At 42.9% G+C, this 27,518-nt stretch overlaps 1 protein-coding gene across 2 annotated transcripts; it reads right to left on the bottom strand.

The window, feature by feature from the left end:
• Positions 1–4,550: 4,550 nt before the first annotated feature.
• Positions 4,551–26,113, bottom strand: Dynlrb1 (dynein light chain roadblock-type 1). 2 transcript variants are annotated; one of them, XM_020162993.2, is made up of 4 exons: positions 26,021–26,110; positions 13,543–13,618; positions 9,529–9,696; positions 4,551–4,945 (listed from the first exon to the last, which is right to left on the bottom strand). In XM_020162993.2, the coding sequence occupies exons 1-4, from the start codon at positions 26,021–26,023 to the stop codon at positions 4,902–4,904; spliced, it is 291 nt and encodes a 96-aa protein (XP_020018582.1). In that variant the 5' UTR covers positions 26,024–26,110; the 3' UTR covers positions 4,551–4,901. The 2 variants fall into 2 exon arrangements, with proteins under 2 accessions (XP_020018582.1, XP_073930688.1); XM_074074587.1 differs by lacking the exon at positions 4,551–4,945 and adding an exon at positions 7,516–7,624 and having other exon boundaries at positions 26,021–26,113.
• Between the last annotated feature and the right edge of the window lie 1,405 nt (positions 26,114–27,518).

Raw genomic sequence — 27,518 nt, 5'->3', positions numbered from 1 at the left:
TCTGGTTATTTTGGAAGTGGGGTCTCACAAACTATTTGCCCAGGCTGGCCTGGAACTTCGGTCCTCCCAATCTCAGCCTCCCAAGTAGCTTTGCCCCCTTGGTTTGATGAAGGGTGTACCACAGTAAGATCCTGAAAAAGGGTGAATGGGGGGTGAAAACATGCAACCTTGTAGGTCTGAAAATATTTAGTTTACACTTGTCTAACACTATGGCTAAGTAGAGAATTCTAGGTTGAAAAGGTATTTTCTCAAAAACAAAAATTTTTTAAATTGAGACAGTGTCTCACTATGTAGCCCAGGTTGGCCACAAGGATTTGTTCTCAGAACATCTCTATTATCTCTATCACCCATCTTATCTATGTATCTATCTAGCTAGCTATTTTTGTGGTGCTAGGGTTTGAACTCAGGGCCTCACCACTTGAGGCCATACCACTAGCCCTTTTGCTTTAGCTATTTTCCTGGTAGGGTCTTGAGGTTTATGCCTTGGTTGGCCTGGATCAAAATCCTTATATTTAAGCCTCCCACATAGGTGGGATGACAGATGTGTGCCACCACTTGAGTAATTGAGATTACAGTCACGGTACCTGACTTTGCAGAATTTTGAGGGTATAAACTCTTCTAGTTTCTGGTGATGTTGAAATATTTATTGCCACTCTGATTTCTCGTCTTGTGCCCGGTTTTGTCTCTCTGGATTTCATTTTTCATCTGTCTACTGTGTTCTGAGCTTTCATGATCATGGTTGAGGCTTGGTGTGGGTCTTTTTACAATTAAAAGGACTCTTAGGTCTTTTTGGGTTTTTTTTGCAGTACTGTGGTTTGAACTCAAGGCCTGTAACTTGAGCCACTCCACCAGCCCTTAGGGATTTTTCAGGATAGGGTCTCTTGAACTATTTGCCAGGACTGGAATTAAACAGCAATCCTCCTGATCTCTGCCTCCTGAGTTGCTAGGATTATAGGCGTGAACCACCTGTGCCCAGTTCAGGTCTTTTATTCTAGAAACTCATGTCCTTAGTTCTGGGACTTTTTTATTGATAACTTTTATTGATAATTTTCTTCCATTTTCTCTTTCTGGAACTCCTGTTAGAAACTGAGCATCTCAAACCTTTCAAATTTTTTATTTTCAAAAATTCTTATTTTTGGTGGTATTGGGGTTTGAACTCAGGACTTTACACTTGCTAAGCAGGCACTCTACCACTTGAGCCACTCTGCCAACCCTTCTATGTGTTGACTATTTTCGAGATAGGTCTCTTGAACTATTTGCCTGGGCTGGCCTTGAACTGAGATCCTCCTGATCTCTGCCTTCCGAGTAGCTGGATTATAGTGTAAGCCACCAGTGCCTGGCTAAAATTATTTTTATTAGTGTATATTGTACAAAATAATGGGTTTTGTTGTGACGTTTTCATACTGATCCTTTAAACTTTTTTTTTGTGGTGCTGGCCTTGAACTCAGGGCCTATACTTTGAGTTACTCCACCAGCACCAGCCCTTTTTTGTGATGGGTTTTTTTTCAAGATCGGGTCTCATGAACCATTTGCCTGGGCTGGCTTTGAAAACCATGATCCTCCTGATCTCTGCTTCCTAAGCAGCTAGGATTACAGGCGTGAGCCACTGGTGCCTGTATAAAGTTACAATTCTATATGCCTGGCATCTGATACTTTAAGCTTTTTTTCCATCTTTTTTCTTTTGTTGGTGGCTGTGCTGGGGCTTGAACACAGTGCCTCGTACTTGCTAGGCAGGTGTTCTGTATCTCCAGCTCTTTGTGTTTTGTGTTATTTTTCAGATAGGTCTTGTGTTTTTTCCTGAGACCAGTCTCGGACTGCATCCTCCTATTTCTCCCATGGGATGAAAGGTGCCGGGACTGAATGACCGGCCACACACATGCTAGGCAATTTCCGTACAAGAGCTACAACCCAGCCCTCCCTTTAAGAGCTTCTCTCCCTTGGAATGAGTTCTGTTAGCCCCGTTCTCTTTAAACCAGGGCCCACACTGCTCCATGTCAGTGGTTCTCAACCCTCACTGCAGGTCATGAAAACCTGAGAGCTTTAAAAACTAATGAGAGGCTTACTCTCAGGGATTATGATTTACTCATCTGAGGTGGGGGCCTGGCAGTTTTGTTTGTAGGTGGCTGTCTATCAAAATGCTCTTGTCACTCTGTCCTTTATGTCTAGACCTGCCTGACACATAGTAGGCATTCACTAAATGCCTGCTGAATGAACAACCAAATAAATACACCACTATTTTTTAAAGGAAGACATAAAAGAAGATGGCACAGGCAATTTGCAACTTTGTTAATGTTTTGCATGTCAAATGGGTACTCAAATTTCCAGAGAATTAAAAAAACTCAAAATTTCCTATTTCATCTTGCCTTGGAGGCAGTCATTAACAACACATTTCTTGCGAACTAGGGTGTAAAAATGGATGTAGCTTTTTTGTTTCTGCTGAAACCCCAAAACCTGGTGCCTTGGTTGAATGCAAGGAGACTGGGGCAGGACTGCAGTCAGGTGGCTGCCCCACTCCCACATGGGCCATGGCCTGCAAAGCAGCTGCAAGGCAGAGGATTCTTAGAGGCTGCCAATGTGCCTTACCATGAGGGAAGAAGTGGGGTGATTTGGCTTTACTTTTTTTTTTTCATTTTTCTTTTATTATTCATATGTGCATACAAGGATTGGTTCATTTCTCCCCCCTGCCCCCACCCCCTCCCTTACCACCCACTCCACCCCCTCCCGCTCCCCCCCTCAATACCCAGCAGAAACTATTTTGCCCTTATTTCTAATTTTGTTGTAGAGAGAGTATAAGCAATAATAGGAAGGAACAAGGAGTTTTGCTGGTTGAGATAAGGATAGCTATACAGGGCATTGACTCACATTGATTTCCTGTGCGTGGGTGTTACCTTCTAGGTTAATTCTTTTTGATCTAACCTTTTCTCTAGTTCCTGGTCCCCTTTTCCTATTGGCCTCAGTTGCTTTAAGGTATCTGCTTTAGTTTCTCTGCATTAAGGGCAACAAATGCTAGCTAGTTTTTTAGGTGTCTTACCTATCCTCACCCCTCCCTTGTGTGCTCTCGCTTTTATCATGTGCTCATAGTCCAATCCCCTTGTTGTGTTTGCCCTTGATCTAATGTCCACATATGAGGGAGAACATACGATTTTTGGTCTTTTGGGCCAGGCTAACCTCACTCAGAATGATGTTCTCCAATTCCATCCATTTACCAGCGAATGATAACATTTCGTTCTTCTTCATGGCTGCATAAAATTCCATCGTGTATAGATACCACATTTTCTTAATCCATTCGTCAGTGCTGGGGCATCTTGGCTGTTTCCATAACTTGGCTATTGTGAATAGTGCCGCAATAAACATGGATGTGCAGGTGCCTCTGGAGTAACAGTCTTTTGGGTATATCCCCAAGAGTGGTATTGCTGGATCAAATGGTTTGGCTTTACTTTGGATCAGCAGAGGGGGTGTGGGCAGAGGGGACCCTGAGAATCAGGGGCCAAAGAAAAAAGCCGGGGCCAAAAGAAAAGTTGGAAGGGGGAGGAGGGGGACATCTTCGAAAACTCATGAAAAACAAAGCCCAAGGTTCTGCTTTTGACACATACCAGGCTGAGCCAGAAGTCAGTTCACAGTAGTGTCAGTAAACCAGGAACTTTTCTCTCCCCATCTCACCCACCCTTCAGCAAAGTGGGGCAAAAGTGACACTGCAAGATGGGTGAACAAGGCCAAGGCCAAACACTCGTAGCTGTGCCCCTGTAGAGAAGCAAAAATTGAAAACAAAAGTCTAATAAAAAACAAATGCATGTGGTTTCTGAAGGAAAAGTAGTGCTGTTCAATGGTGGGTGGCCTAGATCCTTGGTGAGTGCAGGCAAGTGAGACCCTCATAGAGGACCCTGCACACAGGGCTTCAGCAGGGCGGATGGTCACCTAGGATGAGCTCACTTGGGTAAATGAACACATCCACAGTTTGTGGGAAAGGCAACATGGAAAGAGCAGGGCTATTTGTGTAAGAGACCTGTGCTTTGAGTCCTTGGGAGTGACCCTGTTCCTGCCCACCAGCTTAGCTCATCCCATATTCCTAATTCCTCATCTTAAGAGGGCTTTTTTTTCTTTTTTGTAGAACTGGGGGCTGAACTCAGGACCTTACACTTGCTAGGCAGGTACTCTACCACTCAAGCCACACCTCCAGTTCTATGGGAGATTTAACACTGTCTTCAGAGAGACAGGTGATGTTTCTGTATAAGGCAAACCAGGTGCATTCTGGGTACTCAATAGACATCACTGTCTTCCATTCCTCAGTGCAGTGTAATAGAAAAACATTGACAGTAGTAGGAAGTGATAAAAGGTGTATCTAGGGACAAGAGGTCCACGAACCAAGGCACTAATTATACACCAATCTACATTCAGGAAATATGGCCAGAGCACAATGAAGAGCAGGCCTGGAGACTGAACACAATCTATCACCAGGGGATGGAGGAGGCCAACAGATTTGTTCTTCAGACCACATGATGACACAGGAAGAAAGCCCTTCCAACCTAGTGTTTAAAGACACAACAGTAGGGTAAGTGTTTTGGTTATTTTTAGTTAAAGAAAAAAAAAAAAACCCAAGGATGACAAAGTGAACTGAAGGTCAGAAGGAAGCTGGGTGTGGGCTTCTCATAAGCTCTTGCTCCAAAGCGTGGAAGTGATCAAAGAGCCTTCCTGGGAACTCTGCGGCAACTGGAACAGCAGAGGGATTCCTTTGGTGGGGTGGGTGGAGCTGCCAGCCCACTCTTGGTCAATGGATTGGTTTTCTTGGGCTCTAAAGCGATTTCCAAGTGCCAGTCAGTTGACATGATTAACACTATTATTCTTGGGTTAGGGGATGGGGGGGCATTAAATTAAAGAATGATACAGGGAGCCAAGAGACTGGCTTATTCAGTTGGATTCTGAATCACAATCAGGAAATAGTCTTTATCTGCAAAAGAGAAAAAAATGAAAAAATAAATCACTAAGTGTAAACAGAAGAACATACTAGAAAGCAATTAACTCCTTAAATCACTAACCACAAGAGGCAGGGCAGAGGGAGGAAAGCTTTAATAAAAAGCATCAATGCTCAGGCTACTTCCCAGAACTTGGAACAGAAGATAAACTTGCATGGTTCCTGTGGGGACCCTGCCAGTATGACTGCAGGGAAACTGTCTCCCTTTTACAGGCATTCTACAGTACACACTTATCTTCAATTTGAGACAGTCACTTTTTATTAAATGACTGGATTTCAAAAATACTATGCTAGGGACCTTAGTTCATCCTGCCAGTACGCCTGTTGATGTGGTCAATTCCTGCTGCTAGGTATCCACCTTCTACAAAATGGGTGTTTTTTTTCTTACTTCCACTTCATGGAAAGACATTTTGAAGGGACATGGGAAGCTATTTGCTTCTTTGAAGTGTTTTCCAATGGGACAGATCTCATGAATCAGATCCTCTATGATCTCATGAATAAGATGCCTTATTTACTAAGAGATAGGGCAAAGTGCCACCCGTCAGAGCAATTAGCCTCTTACTAATTTTTTTGAACTCAGGGCTTCACATTCGCAAAATAGGCACTCTACCATTTGAGCCACACTTCCCAGTGGCTCTGGCTGTTTTGGAGATGCTGGAGTTTCTCAAACAATTTGCCCAAACTGGCCTCCAACTGTAATTTTCCCAATCTCAGCCTCCCAATTAGCTCTGAACCCCTGTGGTCTGCTGCCCCCTGCTGATCATGAGAGAAATGGTGGGCCCTTGGCCATGCATGCTTTATGGCTGCTCAGATTCAACTCTAAAGATTGAGTGGGTCTTCCCACAATAGTGCGCTGTTGCAACTGAGAAGAAACACAAGTTAACCGACTGTTAGCTTCATGGCTAAGCAATATGCACACATAAAAATAGCTACTATTAAAAATAGGGAGCTGGGCACAGGTGACTCATGCCTGTAATCCTAACACTCAGGAGGTAGAGATCAGGAGGATTGAGGTTTGAAGACAGCCAGGGCAAATATTTTACGAGGCCCTATCTTGAAAAACCTTTCACAAAAAACAATAGGGCTGGTGGAGTGGTTCAAGGTGAAGGCCCTGAGTTCAAGCCCCAGTACTGCAAAAAACAAAAAAAAGGAATTAACAAGCCACTGATAAAAAGCAGACACAACCAACAATACCACTGTCTTTTATTCCAAACTACTAAATTCTAAATCATTCAATACCATATCAAGTGCTTTGTGGGAGGTAGTGTTTTAAAGGCTGTCTGTGCTGGTTCAACTCAGCTTTAGATGAGTAAGGTTAATAAGTGAAAACTAAGTCTGTCTTAAAACATCTCTTTGTGCTGGGAAGTGGAGGCATATTTCTGTAATCCCAGCACTCAAGAGGCTGAGGCAGGAGGATCACCAGTTCAAAGCCAGTCTGGACTATATAGTGAGACCCTGTTACCAAGAAAAATAAATAAATAAACAAGGTCTCTTTGCATGGGCTGTTTTGGGCCAGAATGGGGCAAAATCTGATACATATATGAAAAGCCAAACTTCTGAAACTATCTGCTACTGTTGGCCTGGGAAGCAGCTTCTCAAGCAGCTTGGCCAAGTCTGATTAGGTGGGTAGGAGGAGACCATGCACCTCCTTCCTGGGCTACTTCAGGCTGTTCTCAGAGGATGGGGTATAACTACAATCCCACAGAGCCCCGCTCCAATGCGGCAGATAGGCATGTTCTGTACTAGAGGCTTCCTGTGTGTGAGGATGTCTATGGCAATCCTAAGACAATGCAGCCCTGATGCCTCTGAGGTTCCTGCCCCCAGTAGTTCTGGCACCAAAGTTCATTATTTTTTCTTGGTCACATCACATTGGGTGTTTCAAAGTGTCAAGTCACTGGATTTTACCTTAAATAACATGCCCTAGACATCTCTGACCTCATTCTCACTGCTGAACCTATCCCTGGCCCACAGCAGTGGAGTGTCAGCAATGGAGGGAGATTTAGGAAGCTATTCATTTATTTATTCAATAAATATTTGTTGGTTGGGAGGGGTGAGGGATCAAAACAAATTGTTTTATCCTTACGCTTTTTTTTTTTTGGTGGTGGTGGTGGTACTGGGGTTTGAACTCAGGGCCTCATGCTTGCTAGGCAGGCGCTCTACCAACTGTGCCACTCCACCAGCCCTCAAAAAAAAAAAATGTTAAATGCTTACTATGTGCTTACAAATCCCTGCCATCATAGAACTTAACTGACTAGTGAAGATGACGAAAGTTAAAAATGGTAGATAAGCAGTTGTTTGGCAGGTGACAAGGAAGGATAGAGCATTCTGGCAGCAGGATGGCGTGTGGGAGGACCTCAGGGAGATGAGTGCAGGCTTTGAAAGGCAGCAGTGTGACTATAGCACAGGAGTGCAGTTACTCAAAGAAACACCACTGTTTAAAGCAACCTCAACAAGTCACACACCCTCTAGCATAAGAGAGAGAGAGAGAGAGAGAGAGAGAGAGAGAGAGAGAGAAAGAGAGTTAAGAGAGACTGACAGTGAGGTTGAGTGAAAAGAGCATGCGTACTCCCTGCAAGCTTCTGTATGCTGCCCAGGCGAGGGGGGTCTGGCCACTTCATCTGCATCTCCAATGACAAGGCTGTGGGATCTCTGGGTCTGTGAATCCCAAAGAAAACCCCTAACTTGGGAGCTGCACATCCCAGACTCAAGCATCAACCTCACTCACAAGCTCTGAATGTCATGGGTCTTCAAGGTCAAGTTAAAAATGTATTTGCACCAAGCAGAGACCTGTATGGCCAGGAACTTTCACACAACTCTGACATTCCAGAGAGGAGCCACTCCTCGAAGCTTGAGGTGGAGAGGCACTGTCCCAGAAGTTTGTCTATGTGGCTACCATATCATTTGCCATTGTCTCACACTAAGCTCCTAAGTGTGCCACTGGGGAGCCCAGGTCTGCTCTGACATGCAGGGTGAGTGGAGGGATGATTTCCAGCCCCACTTTTAAGGATGTGGAGAGTTGTCCTCCCATCACACAGCATGAAGCCTTGCAGGGGATGGTTCAGTTCAAATTTGATTCCAAGGCTTTTTTTGCCCCAACCTGACTGAGCCCACACAATCAAGATGGGGCGTCCTAGAAGATCAGAGCAGCACAGTCCCCTACTTGATGTTTTACAGATGTGGTTATGTAGATGTTCTGTGACTTGCCCAAGGTCAAGTTCTTAGACATAAAGCTGGGAAAACAGATCCTGCATCTCTGGCAGTCTTTTTTTCTGATCTAATCAAGCATCAGCTCTCATCTGGTACATTAAATATGTTTTTGTAATGAATGCCTCTGAAGTTGTTCTTATGTTCTTCTCTGTGAATGACTTGCTCTGTACCCACCTTTAAGGTATACCCTAGTGACTGGCTCTATCCCTCTCCTTCTCACCCTTCCAGGCAGCCAGACTGGGTCAGAGCAAGCCTGGAAACAAAACCAACGCTGGTCTACTGCTGGGAGTGGCTGACTTCCCATGAAAGTTTCTCAGAATTCTGCAGCTGGCTTCCTTACCATCTGTGTTGTGAAGCCCAGGTATGCTTGTTCCTCCAGCCTCCCCACTGCTCTCCTTTATTTAGGCCTACTCACAATTATTACCTTCTGCTCTGAACATCTCTCCTCACAGTTGAGTTTGGTGTGAGGCCCTTCTAAGTTGGACTAAAGTATCACTTTTTGTACCTTCCACACAGACAAGCTGTACTGCAACAAGAGTGCATTATCATGTGCAAACTTAACTTACATTCAACTATGACTCAGCCAAAAGAGAGGCGGGGAGAGAGAAGTAATGATGCAACAACAGTCCTGGAGAATTTGTCTGCCACTCCAGTTTGCATAAGCAAAGGCAGGGCAGGAGAGGTGGGCCTGTGTTTCCCTCCTATGGTTGCCATCCCTATGGGCTCCTCTCAGGATGAGCATCTCATCACCCTGAGAATGATCCTAAGGCCTAAACAAAGGCTTGGTTGTACCACACAGTACCCAAATGCAAACCAAGCATTTCATTAAAAACAAACAAACAACAACAACAAAACCAGCTCCAGTGCTAGCAGAAAAGCTGGCTGTATAGGGCTTAGAGAAAGGACTATCACATTTTGGCTTAGAATCACTAAATTTTTTTTTCCTCCAAAAAAGCTTTCTCACCCCTCTACCTCACTTACATTCCCTGCTGGCCCTCAAGATTCAACACTCCTGCTTCTGGGAAGCCTTTGCCAATAGTCGGGGGCAGACCTGATCATATTCTTCCATATGTCCCAAATGTTCATGGAATTTCCCCATGTCAAGGTAAGGGTGACCTGTGGTATGCCTATATGTCTTTCTCCTCCATGAGACCATCATTCCCCTTGAGACCTACAGTCACTGTGAGGATTTATTGGGGGACACCAGCTGGAGGCTGACTAGGCAGTGAGGCAACTCGATTCTTTCAACTTCTCAGACCCTCCTTGGGCCTCTGGAGACACCAATGTGCCTTCCGGATAGGCCAGAGAACTTACTATGAGGGTCTGCTCCTAAATGGGGAGGTGGACCTTACCTGGTGCAACCATAATTTCATTTTTCTTGGAACGAATTCGAAGGAAAGTGAGGTCATTCTGAGGGTCAATTTCTCGCACAGTGCTCCGCGCCTTCAAGATGAAGTTGTGCATGAGGTTGGCATACTGTGTTGTGGTGGGATTGTCCATGGTGCTCTTGATGGGAATGCCTGAGGGAAAAGCAGATGGAAACTGAGCAGGACATGGGAGCTGCTTTCTGCCAGGCTCTTGACTCCACACCTAATTCTTGAATATTGGGCTGGCAGTTAACAATCAATGCCATTATTTATAGATGGCTTGCTACGTGACAGGCACAGTGCTTAAAACTTAAATGTGTCAGCACCAAGTAGGCTCAGAGTCCTCTGTGGGTGGCATCACCATCTTCATTTGCCAATTAAGCAGTGGGAGCCCTGAGTGATGGGTGATCTGTCTATAGGCACACAACAGATGAGCAACGGGGCCAGGATTCAAATGTAGGTCTATAATGTCCGTTGCAGGTCCCTTTCCAAGGGCCACAGTGCCTGACTGGGTTCCAGCAATAAGAGGAGAGATGCTCCTTCATAATGCTTAGAAACTGAAGATGAGGACAACTCTTATAAATCTGTAAGGACTGAAAAGGAGGAAGAGAAAAAGGTCAGCTGTGTCAAGACATAACCCATCATCATTCTTATCTGAGGGAGTGTGAGGGAGGCTTAGGGCCCAGATGTAAACACATGATATTGCTCCCCCTACAATTATAGCATGTGGCTATGTCTGTGCCCACCGCTACCTCTTTCAAAGAGTACAATAAGGAACTGGGATGTATCTCTGTAACAGTGTGTGCTTAGTATGTATAAAACCCTGGGTTCAATTCCTAGCACTAAAACAAAAACAAAAGAGCCCACTAAATGATTAGCCTATACACTCACCATTCCTACTGCTGGATACTTAGGTTAGATATAATTAACTGGAAAACGGGTATTATTTCCTACCAAGTCTCTCTCTCCTTTTTTTGAAAACTCAAAAATTAAATGGCTATTACTTACTGGATGGTGCCTCCTGTCACAGAGGTAAGGAATGTGGCCCAACTATGATCATGTGGCACAACTGGGTCAACAGGTACCTGTGAATTGGCTGCAATCTACCAACAGAAGGCTCCATTCATGAGACCCCAAGAGCTCACCAACTAATACTCAGTCCTGACCTAAAAGTGGTCAATCTTTGGGCCCAGAACCCTGCTAATCTTTTTTTTTTTTTTTTTTTTTTTTGTCACCTGCCTAACAAGTGAGAAGCCCCGAGGTCAAACCTCAGCACTGGTCAAACCTCAGCACTGCCAAGGAAAAAATTTAAAAAAGAGAAAGAAGAATAATTAAACAATACTTTAAAAATGGCAAAGGAAATAATAAAGTGAAGGGGACAGATGTGAAAGTACAACTTCTCTGAATATACCTTCATTCATATTTTTTGACTCTGAACCTAGTTAATGTTTTACATTATTATAATTAAATTTTTTTTTCATTTTTCTTTTATTATTCATATGTGCATACAAGGCTTGGTTCATTTCTCCCCCCTGCCCCCACCCCCTCCCTTACCACCCACTCTGCCCCCTCCCTCTCCCCCCCCAATACCCAGCAGAAACTATTTTGCCCTTATTTCTAATTTTGTTGTAGAAGAACCCTGCTAATCTTATCCACAAGTGGCCAGCCCAGAGATTAGCCAAAGGCAGTCATGCTTAGGCTACCCATTGGGTAGCAAGAAACTGGCCCAATCTTTCTTCTTTTTTTTTTTTTTGCAGTACTAGGGCTTGAACACAAGGCCTACACCTTGAGCCACTCTACCAGCCCTTTTTTGTGATGGGTTTTTCCAAGATAGGGTTTCAAGAGCTATTTGCCCTGGCTGGCTTTGAACTTCAATCCTCCTGATCTCTGCCTCCTGAGTACCTAGGATTAAAGGTGTGAGCCACTGGTGCTAGGCTCCAGTCTTTCTTCTTAGGGCACCAGGAACATTAGTATGGGCAGAATAGGATATGGTAGCAAAAGAAGCAGCTAAAATTGAGAGGCTCTTTTTTTTTTTTTTTTGGAGGTTTCTGGGATTTGAACTCAGGACCTCAAACTTGGAAGGTAGGCACTATACCAATTGAGCTATACCTCCAGCCCTTTTTTGCTTTAGTTATTTTCTGGATAGGGTCTCATGTTTTTTGTCTAGGGCTGGCCTTGGGCCACAATTCTCCTACTTATGTCTCCTGCATACCTGTGATAACAGGCACACATCACTATGCCACCTTGTTATTGGGATGGGGATCTCACTAACTTTTTGCCCAGATGGCCTCAAAGCACAATCCTTCCAATCTCTGCCTCCCAAGAAGCTGGGATTACAGGCATGAGCTATCAAGCCTGGCCATCATTCCCTTCTCTATTCTCTCATGACTTCTACTGGTTTCTCAGGCCTCTACCCACCCCCAGTGCTGGCTGGTGGTCAGTGTCCCTACTCTGTGGTCCTCATACTACACAATTTTTCCTTTAGAGCAGTTACTTGACTTTGGTACCACACTGTTAGGGACACGATCATATATCCATTTCCCACCAGACTGTAAGTGCTGAGGGCAGGACCCACTGATTTATTCAATACAGTCTGTGGTTAGACTACATTACACATTTATTGCTAAATGAGTGATCGCGGAAGTATACTTTCAGTAGTTCAGATAAATACTGACATGAGTTTGATCACATTTCTGCAAGTGAGCAATGTGTAAAGTAGATAAGAAACTAACGATTTGTTGGCTCACTTGAAAAACAAAAGGAGGCAGGGACCAAAACTGGGAAGAATTTCAAACAAGGACAACTGATTACTTCCAGAGTCATCAGGATACCAGAGCTGGAGAGATGTCAAAGATGGTCTAGTTATTAGTCTGCCTTATCCAAGCCTCTGCTTTCACAAATGGAGACTGTGTAACCTGCAGAAATAGGTGGTTATTTGGGAGGCATCATTTCTAAACTGAGGCTTGGATGTGCTCTGGTTGTGCAGCCAGGTCCTCTCACCACACCCACAATTCTTCAAGCAACAACAACAACAACAACAACAACAACAAAAGAACAAGGCTGGGAGTATAGCTCAGTGGTGGAGTACTTGTCTAGCATATGTAAGGCCCTGGATTCAATCTCAGAACTATAAAGGAAGAGAGGGAGAGAGAGGGAGAGGGAGAGAAGGACAGAGGGGACAGGGAGGCAGAAAGAGAGAGAGGGAGAGGGAGAAAGGGAGAGGAAGAGAGGAGAAGAGAGGGAGAGGGAAAGAGAGAGAGGAAGAGAAAGAGAGGAAGAGAAAGGAAAAAAGCAAGAGAGAAAAAGCAAGAGGAAGGAAGAAAAGAAGGAAGGGAAAGAGAGAGAAAAAGAAAAATGTAATAGATATTTTAATCAAGCGCCACCAACTCTGTGCCAACATTACTCCAGGTGCTGGGGATACAGGATGGCACACCCTCTGCTGAGCAGTGCAGGGCTTGCACAATCTTATCTGGGGCATGTCAACCTCTCTGAGCCTTCTTGCTGGTAAAATGAGTTGCTGTAAAGATTACCACCAAGGGCTTAGTTTCCTTAAAGAAGACTACTGGAGGGCATCTTGAAGGATGGGTGACACTAGGATCAGTAGAAGAGAGGGCATTCTAGGCAGAGGTAAGAGCAAGAGCTAAAGCAAAAGGATGGAATAAAATAAGGAGGTCTCTAAGAAGGATGCTCAGTTTCCTCATTTACTAAATGGAGATCATAGTTCCATCCTCGTAGGGCTGTTTTAAGAATTAAGTGACTAAATCTATATCAAGTATTTATAATGGTGCTTAAAAAAAGGTATTACTTCTGATCATGTTAGCTCTTATTATTAAATGTATTACTATAATTTTTAAAGGAACGATATGGCATCTAACATGCTTGCAGAAGTTTTTTTTTCCCCCTTTGGGAAAAGCTACACCAAGTAATGAAGGATTTTAATAAACAGCAATGTTATGGTGTGTTGAAGGCCAGCCGGTCATGGCTGGAGGGAGTGTGTACCTTCAGTGTTCACCACGATGATTCCTTGTACTCCTTTCTGGCTCTGAAGTCGCTTCAATGTTTCCTCCACCTCTGCCTGTCAGAAAAGAAGACCAAGACTAAGAGATGGCAGATAGGCTGGATGAACTTGCCCATACCGCAGGCAGATGAATCATACATTTATCTTCCAACAACAAACAAGGAACATCAGATACTTGGCACTGTCATAAAGTTCCCCAGGCCTGTGTGGAGTGGGCCTTAGGCTACTACTTGCACCTAGAGCATCAGCTTGTAACTTCAGCATAAGGTAGGTTGTTCCTGGTCCTTTGCCCTCACCCCTCAGCTAATTGACAGCAGAATATAAATACATCCCCATAGAGTATAGATACAACTATGATGCACATATCTGGTATAATTGAGGGGCAAGACTTTGATGATTTGAAAAAACCTGAGCAGCAGCTTCTAACAGAAAGGGATGCTGTGTCATCTGTAGCCTAAACAACACAACTGAAAAAGATTTCAGAGGAAGCAAAATGACCTTATGAATATAAACTCAGTGGCTTAATAAACTGGCACCTGAGACAGTGTGACACATGGCATGTAGCCACAGGAAATGTGTCTCAGAAACCTGTCAGGGTAGGATATTCTAGCACAAGGAATTTGTAAACAAAGGTGACAATTAGATGTTTGGGTTCTCACTCTGACATGCAAGGTCTTCTACATTGTCATTCCCCTTCACTCTCCAGCTACATGTTTGTATCTCCCTGGCCCAACATTTTACCCTAGGAAGCTAGACCTAAGGTCTTCTAGACCTAAAACAACCTTTTTTTTTTTTTTGGGGTGGTACTGGGACTTGAACTCAGGGCCTCCTGCTTGCTAGGCAACTGCTCTGCCACTTGAGCCAAGCTCCCAGCACTTTTTACTTTAGTTATTTTTCAGATAGGTTTTACGCTTTTTGTCATGGCTAGCTTCATACTAGGATTCTCCTATCTATGTTCCCTCATAGCTGGGATTACAAGTACGCTTGCTCTACTATGCCTTGCCCAAGACATTACCTCTTCCATGAAACCTTTATGGATCCCCACTCAATGGAGTCTTGCCTGCCTCTGACTAACCAAGCCCTTGGCTGTGCCTCTCCCAGACATGTCTCAGACACTGTCTAATTACACACAATCCCTATAATGATCTATGGAGTACGAGCTTGATAAACAGCTGCTTAACTGACCTAGATTTAACTCTTCCTGTAGTTGGAAACTAGCTTTAAAGTATGCTTATTCTCAGGAAGCCCTTTCCAAACCATCCAGAGCCCAGTGAGAAGATCCTCAAAGGCTGAGAGTCATTGGAAACAAAGGCTCCATTCACCAAAAGAGAATGGTTCCCCAGTGAGGCTAATGGGGTGAGGGGTGCTTCTAAACATTGGGTGGAGATAGAACAATGAATTGTTGTTTTTCTGGAAGGCACAAGGCTGATAATCCAGTTACCGCCACTCACTCCCCAGTGATGTAAGAATATTCCCAAATGTTGTAGAAAAGGGCACTCTTTTGCCCTTCTCTACAAAATGGCAAGTAGAGTGATATGTCTAAAACCTAGAGCCTGGGTAAAAGGACAGGGCTTGGTCAGTGAACTTGAGAGTGTGATGCAGTGTGTCACACCATATGTGTCTGAAATCCTAAGTCATTCAACAGACTTTCACTGAGCTCCTACTTTGTGCCAAATGCTATTATGGAGGTGAGGGATAAAGATGATAGGTCAATCCTATACAGTCTCACCTGTCACCCTCCTGGAGGTTCATCCTAAGGAAATAATCCAAAAGAATGTAGCAAGATGTTTGCTGTAGTAATAATTGCAATAGAAAAAAGCAGAAAGAATTAAAAATATCCAATGATTAGAGAAAAGACCAAGTAAATTATGGAACATCGACTCATAGGAATATAATACACATATTAACAATGGTGATTATACTGATACCACCACAAAAGACATATGATAAGCAAAAAGAAAATGCCTACTAACTGCAAACAAGAGGGTTGGAGATTATGAAAAAAAAAGCCAGATTCAAAAGAGGGAATTATAGATCAGATTTTCTTCATCCTCCCAATAGCCTTTTTAATTCTATGATACTGTTGCTATTAAATGGAGTATAATCCTCCCTCCCAAGTATCTAAGAGAAAGGTCTGTGATATGGGGTCATAGGGCTCTGACAGACTCATATTATAAGAATATGAATATATAAGAATAACTTGGATGACAATTTAAAACAGTTCAATCCATCTATAATCAACCCAGGAAAAAAGGGGAAAGAAAGCTAAAACCAAAGAGTTGGGTGCTGGTAGCTCACACCTATAATCCTAGCTTCTTAGGAGGCAGAGATCAGGAGGATCTGGTTTGAAGCCAGCCTGGGCAAACAGTTCATGAGACCCTATCTCGAAAAAAAACCTTCACAAAAAAGGGCTGGTAGAGTGGCTCAAGGTGAAGGCCCTGATTTCAAGTCCCAGTATCACAAAAAAAAAAAAAAAAAAAAACCAAAGATGTTATAATCTAGTTCCAAAATAGCAGAGTGGGGCTAAAATGAGTATGAAATTTCCTGAGATTGCTTTTCATTAATATATGAGCACCTTCCATGTGCCAGACATTGTTTTAGGCCTAGGAATGCTGCAGTGAACAAAATACAACAAAAATCCCTGCTCTAATGAAGCTGACATTTGCAGGGGGTGAGGTGTGGGTAGGGGTAGTTAAAACATTAACAACAAAAAAAGTAAAATATAAATGCCAACTATAGGAAGGGAGTATCTAGAATGCAGGGGCTGATTTACTGGTATAATTTTATTTATTTTTGATACTAGGATTTGAACTCAGGGCCTATACCTTGAACCACTCCACCAGCCCTTTTTTGTGATGGCTTTTTTTTCCCCAAGATAGGATGTCACAAACTATTTGCCTGGGCTGGCTTCAAACTGTGATCCTCCTGATCTCTGCCTCCTGAATAGATAGGATTACAGGTGTGAGCCACCTGTGCCCAGCCACTGATGCAATTTTAAATAAGGTAGTTAGACATATCTCAATAGAGAGTTGAGGAAATGAGGGAAGTAACCATGTGGATTTCTGGGTTAAGCATCCTGACAGCACCAAGTGCAAATACAAAACACCCTGGGTGGAAAAGTATCTGGTGAGTTCAAGGAAAATCAAAGGAGCCAGTTTGGCTAAAGTGTGGGTATCAAAGGAGAAGAGTGGTGGCTATCAGCCAGGCCAGCCTGGTAGATAGACCAAGTCATGACTTTGGGTTTCTCTTGGGAGGATATGTGGAAGCACCAGCAAGTTGTGTGATGAGTGACAAGATCTTATGTTTGTAAAGGCTGCTGTGTAGAGAACAGACTGCAGGGGGCATACGAGGCCTGCTGGGAGTTCTGGCCTGCAGCCCTGGCCCTTAGCATGTGCTGCTCTTTTTGACTGAAGAAAAACTTCTCTCCTTCCCTCATTCTGTGACATAACTAAATCCCAAACTCTCAGACTCAGCTCATGGGCCTCTGCTGGAAGGCTTTCATCTGACACCACCCTCTCTCTGGGCACCTGTGGCACCCAGTTCTCATGGCACTTATCACAGTGGAGCATAACTATTGTTTTGTATCCATCTTTAACTCCAGACCCAACAAATCCTCAAAGCAGGGACCCTGGTACTTTTATAGTCCCAGTACTGGCCAGAGGACAGGTTCAATAAACACATGAGGAGAAGTAAAGAACATTCCTGAAGTCCTAGCATGGTGGGGTAGGGCTGGGGGAAGGATTCCCGCAACTGTGTGTCAAAACTCAATCCTTTTAAGTACAAGAGCATTACAACTCGGAGTAAAAGAACTGAGGTCTAAGCGATCCTACAAGGAGATCTGGCTGTTTAAAAATACATATCCTGATCCCAAGGAGCATGAAAAAACAACAAACAAACACAGACTTATCAGAAACAGGACAGACACGTAAGTATAGCCAATCGTTGCTTTCAGACATATGCTACCATCTGAACCTATTTTACCTTTCATGACTAGTATTATATTCATTTTATAGATGAGGAAACTGGGATTTGGAAAGACAGTTTTTTGTTTTTGGTGGTACTGGGGTTTGAACTCCGGGCCTTGCACTTGCTAGGCAGGTGCTTCACCACTTCAGCCATACCTCCAGCCCTATTTGCTCTGCTTCTTTTGGAGATAGGCCAAGGCCAGCTTGGACTATGACCCTCCTATTTTACAATTTTCTTACAGTTGCTAGGATGAGAGGCATGCACTACCACATCCAGCTTTTTTCTGTTGAGGCCCAGGTTGGCTTCAATTCTCTCGTGATCTCAGTTTCCCACATATGCTGAGATGCTAGACACATGCCACTGTGCACATCTCCTGGTTGAAATGGGATCTCATGAACTCCCTGCCTGGGCTGGCCTCAAACCTCAATCCTCCCAATCTTAGTTTTTTAAGTAGCTAGGATTATAAAGCATGAGCCACGGGCTCCTCACTAGTAGTCTAGGACTTGAGCCCAGGAGAAGGTTTTTGATCAAAAACACACAGCAGGTAAAAAGAGCTAAAGGACAGTATGGTGGTACATGCCTGTGGTCCCAGCACTAGACAGGCTGAAGTGAGAGAACTGCTTGAGTTCAGAGTCCAGGAGTTCAGCTTGGGCAACACAGTGAAACTCTTTTTTTTTTTTTTTTTTTTTTTGTAGTTGTGGGGTTTGAACTCAAGGCTTCACACTTGCTAGGCAGGTGCCCTACCACTTGAGCCATTCCACCAGCACAAGACCCTTTCTTTGAGTAAATAAAAAAATTTAAAAAATTGAAAAGCTGAATATACCAATGATTACAACTGATGACAATACCTGCCCCGAGGGAGCTCAGCAGAAGATTCTTGCAGGGCAAGGGATGGGATGAAGTTGGTTGGAAGAGGGAGAGGGTTGGCTAGTGTGGTCAGGAACATCAGAGGACGTAATCTTTAAGCTAAGTTAATGATGAGAAAGAAATGGAGGGAAAAGGAGACAAAGTTTCTGGGTTCTCTAGTACAGGTCTCTGTGGCTGACAAATGGAAATTCAAATGCTCCAGGATTATTTATTGATTCAGCATAGGAAGGATAGCATCTGAAGCAAATGATCATGAGGGAACTGGGACCAATGCATAAAAGGTAACTTCTGTAAAACAATAATGAATAGGATAGAAAAATATCTGCACCAAATATGATAAAATAATTCCAAAAACATTACACAAAATGATTACAAAAAGGAAGCTGGGCACTGGTGGCTCACACCTGTAATCCTAGCTACTTGGTAGGCTGAGATGAGGAGGATCACAATTTGAAGCCAGCCCAGGCAGAAAGTCTTTGAGACCCCCCAGCTCCAAAATAATCAAGAAAAATGGACTGGTGGTATACGTGGCTCAAGTGGTAGAGCACCTGCTTTTCGAGTATGAAGGTCTGAGCTCAAACCTCAGTTCCACCAAAAAAAAAAAAAAGCAAGTATCCAATAGGTAGTAGAAAATAGACCTATGATAAATTACAGACACATAGAAAAATGATCATCATTCCCTGTAAATAAAGGAATGAAAAATTATAGCAATGTTGAAGTTTCTTTTTAAATTCTAATATTATTATGGCAAGACTTAATATGACCTTCTGGGAAAGCTACACAATGTACTGTAAGAACCATAAAAGTATTGGTCTTTTTGCCTCAGAAATTGTTTTCCTGAGTGCTGGGGGAAATGGTTCAAGTAGTAGAGTACTTACCTAGAAATTGTTTTCCTGAGAATTTATTCTAAGGAAATAATTTACTAGGTTAAAGACTAACTACACATATTCAGTGGCATCACCACAGCATTATGTCTACTAATTAAGAACTAGAAACAACCCAAATGTACACTAGGGAAATGGTTTGGCAAATTACAGTACAACTGTTTCACCAACCATTATGTAGTCCCTAGAAATAATTTACCACAAAGATGGTGGAAGCAACAAGGTTAAATGTTTTTGGCCATTAAACAAACAAACAGAAAAACTAGCAAGCATATCTTGAAAAATATACATATGTGAAAAAAGAGGAAGGAGAACTTAAAAAGAAGAAGATAGTTGTGTGATGGAGTAAAACTGGTTAAGAATTACAGAAGATTTTATATCACTGATCTAACAAGCAGTTTCCACCCAAATGGACTTTGTCCTATATAAATACTATGAGGAATATTTTTAAAAAGACAAGAACAATTAGTACAGCCAAGAGTGAAAACTGTAAACCAGCTAAAGTATATATGGGAATAGGGTATTCAGCCTTAAAATGAGATAGGTTTGTATACAGTGATAGGAAAAAAAGTTTTGGTTTTTTTTAATTTGGACCCAGGGATTCACCCGTCTGTTAATCCCTGGGACAGGTGTCTATCTTAGTAAAGTTAACATGTATAAATATACATGTATATAAACATTCTTATGTTATACACAGAAACACATACTATATTTAGAAAGAGAAAGGAATGATGAATGAATGCAGCTAAGCGATACAAATACAGAATATGAAAAAGGAAAACAAACAAAAAAAACCATTCTTATGTATCAAATAAACCTGGAAGGAAGCACACCCAACTTGCCAGAAGTAGTGTAGCAGGGAGGAGGGCCGAAAAAAAAAGAAACAAGTCTGTGTTCTGATAATGTAGCAGGGAGGTGGAGATGGTATAGCAGAGAGATAAAACTTAAAAATCTAAATGTGAAGATCACATAGCACAAGGGGTGAAGTAGCCAATAGTTACATACAACCCTATATGGGTTAAATCTTGCTCTTTGCTTCTGTAACCTCCTTACAAGGATATATAAGGTGAGACCCTTTTGTTCTTGGGGCTCAGCCTTTGGATGTGAATCTGCTGAACTGCTGCCGGCACACTAATAAATATTGCTTCCTGAAAAGCCTTGGTATTCCATGTCTCTGCTGGAGATTCCTGTAACATTTATGGGGGCTTGCCTGGGGTTCAGAGGAGACAGTGTTTTCACCTCCTTGTCACTGGGACTTGGCATCCCTGGCTCATTGGGAGAGCATCCCACCAGGTGACAGCATACCTGTTGATCCAATGGAGGGACCTGCCTCTCCTGGCACATCAGAGAGCAAGCCTTGGTTGCACAAAGGAACCTGGAAAAGGCTCAGAAACCAACTGGGAGCCGTGTGTGTCATACTGGTAAGAACCTAGGTTTGAATAATAGGCCTGCCTTTGGGAAGGAGAAGAGGAGACTGTTCACCTCTCAGAGACCCCTGAGTAACCCTGTCTGGGGTAAAACCAAGTCTCTCAGGTTTAGGGAGCAGGGTGAAAGTGTGTGAGACACCTTTGGGAATTAGGGGGGTTGAGCTCTTCCCGGGAAATAGCCACAATCAAGTTTAAGGGATGGGTAACAAAAATTCAGTTCCAAAGAAGGCTCTCAAGAGAACAGATGCATCATCCACCATTCCACCAGACAGCCCTCTGGTTATGGTTTAAAAAGGTTTTTTGGAGAGTGCACTCTAATTCTGTGTGTGTGTGAATTTGTTTACAGCACTGGGCAAAATTTAATTTACTCCTGGAATTTCAGCTCATCTTATGCACACTTAAGTTGACCTTTTTTTCCTGGCACGCTTAATTTATAAAACTTTTATGTATGTGCATGTAAGCATCTTCAAAATGGTTCTTAAACTGATGTTATAAGGTTAATGTGATATTCAAAGTAACCAAAAAAACAGGGTGTTTATTTTAAAAATCTGTTATAAACTGCTTTTACATATGAATATGTAAATATCTTGAGGATGGTTCTTATTAGAGTCAATATACAAAATTGTTACTCTGTTCTATAGCTACTTTTAAGAAAAGCAGTTTTCAAACTTATTTCAATCAGGTCTCTCTAGGATACAGGCATTCAGGGGTTAACAATGGCTTAGCCCAGAGGGGAGAGGAAAGAAAAGGAGGGGCGGGGAGCACAGCCTACAGCAGGAATCTTAATTTGGGTAGTTAAAAAATGACCTTAGCTTGTTTCATTCTGTCACAAATAAAATCTGGGATTTAATTCTCTCTTATACATGGGTCTATTAACAAATGGGCTTTCTATAAATTGTTTTTATACAAAAATAATTTTAAGGTTGCTTTCTTTCTGGGGTTTTTTTTTTTCTCCATGCAAATATAAGGCTCTAAGTTAAAAGGGTTTATGAGTTATTTTCAACAAGTAATAAAAATATATGTAAGGTATTAAGGATATGTTTTTTAAAAAATAAAAGGTTAAAAAAATACTTACAAGCTCCCCCCAGAAAATACAAAATAAGTTGTCATAAAGGTACAAAGTTAAGTTGTCATAAAAAAAAAAAAAGGAACTTATAAATGCTTATGTAAGTGATTAAGATGACTAAAATCCAGTTACATTAAAGGTTTTGTAAGGTCAAAATTTAATGTACTGATATTAAACTAAAACTTAATTCTCTAAGTTCATAACAAGGCTATCTTAAAAATATTATATTGTTCTTGATAACATTTACAAAAACAAACTGTCTTAAAAATGGTTTTTGTTTTGTCAAGATAACTGTCAGGAATTTTTGGTGCTACAGGTTAATCTACAAATTTATCAAGACAACAAGAGTTTATTAAAACACAGGGAGGCAAGAGACAGCTGAGCACAGGGAGTGCTGCTGCAACGATATGAGGGTTAAGACAGATTTACTTATGTAAAGCAAAGTTAAAAAAAAAAAAAAACTCAAAAAGAAACACTACACTGGAGTTTAAGACCTCCAGTTTTTATTGAAGTCAACAGAGTAGAGATGTTAGTCCAACTCCTTCCACATGTCAGGTGGAGGGAATTTTTGCCCTGGGATGGCCATATTGGGCCTGTTATTTCAGGTAGGCTCCATTGACTACAGGTTGGTGTCATGAGCCATCTGTTAATGTCAACAATCTGGGATGTGATCCCTTATTAACATCTGAGCCATGACTCTTGGCCATTAGGTTTCCTAACTCTACACATAGTCCCCATAAATACTTACCTGTGTTCTCTGGTGATTTTTGTCAGGGTTATGACTAAGGTAACTGAATCATAACTAAATAAAAGTTCATTTAAGAGTTGATTTTTGTAAAATTTTCTAAATGACCGCATGGTTAAACAACTGTTGTCTTGGGTGATTCTAATGAAGTCAGTACTCTATATGTGTCTGTGACTGGGCTATTTGGGGTTACTGACACTGTTCCCCCCTTCCCCCAACTAATGAGAAAATCTAAGGTTTTACTTCAAGAGCAATAACTAAACTAATATGTATATACAATCTCTATAGAGTTGTGATGCTGTTGCTGGTTCCTGTATTCTAAATATATTTATGTTTTTAAGTATATCAAGCCTTCTAAAATACAAAATTTAGATAAACACAGTAACAAAAGGTTAATGGTACCAATATACTGTCCTGTTAATTGCTAAATTGTCCACCAAAATTTTAACTGTGGCTCTTTTAAGTTTCTGTCATTGTAGTTCTGATCCTTCTGGGGCATTTATAATCCAGTCCATAAAAAATGACTCTAATAAGTACTTACGTGTCAACCAGGTTCACCAAAACCAACCAAACAAAATCCACAAAAAGCAAATCCTCATGATGAGGAAAAAAATGACCAATAGAGAAAGATCTTCAGTCTACAGCCATACCACCCTGAACATGCCAATCTCATCTGATCTCAGAAGCTATGCAGGATCAGATTCTAGTTAGTACTTGGATGGGAGAAAGATCTTCAGAAGATACTTCTCAGAGATAAGCAGATTGGAGACAAGGGGAGAATGCCGTCAAAGTTCAAATGGAGAGTCACTCGTGCCCAGATCTCTCAAATATAACCAAAGCCGAGAGGATTAAGGAAATGGTTCTTAAACATGTGTGGCTATCTGGCATTAAAGCCCTTCCAGACACAAACTCCTAGTTTTTAGATGGGTTTTCTACTTAAATAGACAAAATGACAATTTTTACTGGCTCTAAACATGTCCTTTGATACTTAAAGATGGTTTAACTTTTTTTAAAACAACACGTTTTCTTGGACATATATACTGATAAAATATTATTGCCAAGGTAATTCTACTCAGTTAAAAAAAAAAAAAACCAAAAAAGATAGTGTCTGGGTAAAAGAATAAGATGTTCAATCATTAAAACCCCATTGAAGGGGCCCTTTTGTTGTTATCTTGTCTTTATCCCCACTGCAACAGGACAACAGCCCTCCCTGCTCTAGTCACTCTGGAAGCTGACTACTCTACATACTGCGGAAGCTCAAACATGGGAAGCACCCCTGCTCTCCTCTACACATTTGGACTCTGACCTTTTGTGTTGGCTCTTGTAAGGTTCCCCCATATGCTAAATGTTAAAAGAGAGCCCTTGTTGGGACCTCTGCGAAGGCATACTTTGTATCATGCACCCACCACAGGTCGGTGTTACATAGGCTTATATACTCCCCAGATTTGTGAGGTTGGGGATAAGCGACACTAAAACTCCCAGAGAAAAAAAAAATACAGGCTACCTTTTTCATGGAAAGCTGGACCATGGATCTTGTCTTGGGAGCATGTTTGATGTTACCCTGCCTGGTTCCCTTGGTATTGCGGTCCATCAGGACCACTGGAGAGACCACTATAAAAACAGCCGCCAATGTAATGATGCTACAGAAATACAAACCCCTAAATCAAGATGATGCTCTTTGACCATAGGTGGGTCTGAGCATCAAATGGCGGAATATTGTAGCAGGGAGGAGGCTTCCCCCGCAAAAAAAAAAAAAAAAAACAAGTCTGTGTTCTGATAATGTAGCAGGGAGGTGGAGATGGTATAGCAGGGAGATAAAAATCTAAACGTGAAGGTCACATAGCTCTGGGGTGAAGTAGCCAATAGAGTTACATCAACAATACATGGGTTAAACCTTGCTTTTTGCTTCGGTAACCTACTTACAAGGGTATATAAGCTGAGTCTCCTTTGTTCTTGGGGCTCAGCCTTTGGATTTAAATCTGCTGAGCCACTGCCAGCATGCTAATAAATACTGCTTCCTGAAAAGCCTTGGTATCCCGTGTCTCTGTTTGAGATTCCCGCAATAGTAGCTACCAGCGGGTAGTAACAAGTCGTTGCACTTTCTATATTATATACTGCAGAGTTGCTTGAATTCATTAGAACGTGCATTGTTTTTTTGAGTCTAAGCCCAACAGTACAGCCCAGGCTGCAGAAAGCCATCATACATGCATGAAAAAGAGGGGGAGTGCACGTGCTTCTAGGGACACCCAAGGGTTGTTCCTGAAGGAGAATAAAGCTGAGGGTCAGGTGGGAGACTCATTTACGTCTTTTTTAAAAAATCTGTGCTTGACAGATACCTTAAAAGCAACTGAGGCCAATAGGAAAAGGGGACCAGGAACTAGAGAAAAAGTGAGATCAAAAAGAATTAACCTAGAAGGTAACACACACGCACAGGAAATTAATGTGAGTCAACTCCCTGTATAGCTATCCTTATCTCAACCAGCAAAAACCCTTGTTCCTTCCTATTATGGCTTATACTCTCTCTACAACAAAATTAGAGATAAGGGCAAAATAGTTTCTGCTGGGTATTGGGGGTGGGGAGAGGGAGGGGGCGGAGTGGGTGGTAAGGGAGGGGGTGGGGGCAGGGGGGAGAAATGACCCAAGCCTTGTATGCACATATGAATAATAGAACAATTAAAAAAAAATCTGTGCTTGAGTATTCTGTTCAACCTGAATATTGAAAAGGAGCTGAACTACATAAAGCAAAAATGGAAGCGAAAAGGACTAAACCCCAGCAAGCCTAGGCGGTACTGCTTTTTCCTTCTCGATTTCTCTCGTAAGCTCTGAAAAAGTCAGCCACACGGCTTAACGTAAAAGGCCCTTTAAAGCGTGTAGAAGCAGCGAGGATTGTAAACACAAGACCATGTAGCGGTGGAGTGCGCCAGGCAGAAGGCTTTGACCCCAACCCTAAGGGTGGGTCCTGCCGGCTCCTGACTCACGCACCCCGTCTGAGCCACACCGACAGGGAGGCGGCAGTCAAGCTTTGAGTCCACCGCCACCATTTCCTGAGGCGAAGCTCAGGAAATGTGTAGATTCCAAAGTGTAAGATGGGGCTAACGGCCGTTCCTCACTCACAAAGCTGTGAGGAGCAGAAAAGACAAGACGCGTAAAGTGCTCTGCAGTGCCTGCCACCTATTGAGTTTCCCGGAAACGCTATCGTAAACTGTGGGAATCTTCCAGGGCCCAAGATGCTAATTTGTAAACGCCTGAAAGCTGGCCTCCCTCAGTCTCTTCGTCACGGACCTACTTCCGGTCAAGAGGATGCGGCATCCGGCAGCACCTCCTCGGGTGGGGTCTAAAGGCCCGCGCCGCCCGGGTTCCGCCCTCCAGTTACCTCCGATCGGGCTCTGACCCGGCTCAGCACCGAGGACCCCTATCCTGGAGCTCTGAGAAGCGCGCGGAGGTTGGACAGCCCCCCGCGAGGTGGCAAGCATCCTTTGGCCACAAACTTGAGTGGACACTCACCATCTCGGATGGATCCGGTAGCTACGCGTCGCAGACACTCAGCCCAATTCCGTGTCTTTCTACGCCTGCGCAGTGCCCTCTCTAAACGTACAGCCTGGGCAGCCTATCAGGAGCGAGTAGAGGGGTTGGAGGCGGGCCAGCGAGTGGATCTTAACTCCCTTAGGTCTGGTGGAGAATTGGCTCTCCCCTATCCGAAAGTAGAAAGCAAAGGAGCACTTAGTTTTTAAGTAGTAGTTCCCAACTCCAGCTGTACCGAAAAAGATGGTGGTTATCTGAGTCGGGAGAGACTTTCAACACTCGACCGAAATCTGACTTGGGTCTGGAAACCCTGGGTGGAGGGTGGTGGAAGAGCATGAAGGCGAGGAGGATTGCTGAGACCCTCTTTGGTCCAGATTGAGGCATAGTGAAACGGGAAACTGCGAGGTTGGAGTTGGAGCTAGGCGAGTCTGGAGTCTGCAGAGCGACCCCGTTGGGAATAATATTCCTTGCAAGCTCTGAGATGAATTGGTCATGTTGATCTGGGAGTCCATGATTTAGGATCCGAGCTAAACCCACCCGTGTTACTTTGGAGAAACCACTTCTCTGTGCTCTATCATTTTTGCCACCTTTAAAAGGGTACCCTTCTTTCCAGTCCTATATGTTCTGCTTTCTGCTCTTTCACCTTTAGTACCGCGGGTCCAAAAAATATATATATTGGCTTTCTAGCAGGAAATACCTTCTGTTAAAACACTTGCCATTTAGTGTCTGGCCGGAACCAAGACCATGTCAAACCCAGGGAGGTTCCCAGAGGGGATAGCCTTAACCCAAGGAACTGTGTTCATGGTCCCTGATGCTGACCAGGTTCTTGACATCGTCACAGAAAAGAATTTAAGGACAAATCTAGCTAGACGAGAGATAAGTTTTATTTAACAAGACAGAAAAGCAGGAAACAAAGCACATCCTAATAGGCTAGAACTGTGGGCACAGAATTGTTCCAAGTCCTTTGTGTAAGGCCTATGTATAAGACTCAAGTCAGCCTGGGGGCCTACAGGTCTTTGTCTGTGCAAGTTTGTTTGTACCATGACATGTTAATCCTTTGCTTCGACAACTCTTCTTTAATTGTATCTTGTTTGTTCTCAGAACTAGTAAGTTTGGAATTCCCAGAGACCAAATGATGTAGGAGATACCTGTTTTGAGACTTGGCCAGTGCTTTATTTTATAAGATATTTAGAACAGAAAGCCCATCATTAGGATATGTGTATTTTCCTTTAACAAAGGTCTCCTTTTAGTCCAAGGATGAGTTTTCCATGTTTTTCTTGATACTCAGATTGTGCTTATCCAAAGCTCTGGGCAAATCATTAATGCAAAGTTAAGAGCATGGCCAAGCCTAATTGGGGAGTGAGAGCCTTGAAGCTAGGTATTAATAGTGTTTATTTTTTTTAGCTCCTGGCTCTTGGTTCCCATGCCTTAATGTCCCTAACTTAGTCTGCCACGTTGAGTATCGGCATCTCAACTTTAC

The sequence above is a fragment of the Castor canadensis genome, chromosome 5, assembly GCF_047511655.1.
Source record: "Castor canadensis chromosome 5, mCasCan1.hap1v2, whole genome shotgun sequence".
In the NCBI taxonomy this organism is placed as follows: Eukaryota; Metazoa; Chordata; class Mammalia; order Rodentia; family Castoridae; genus Castor; species Castor canadensis.
This window is presented reverse-complemented; position numbering and strand designations above follow the sequence as displayed.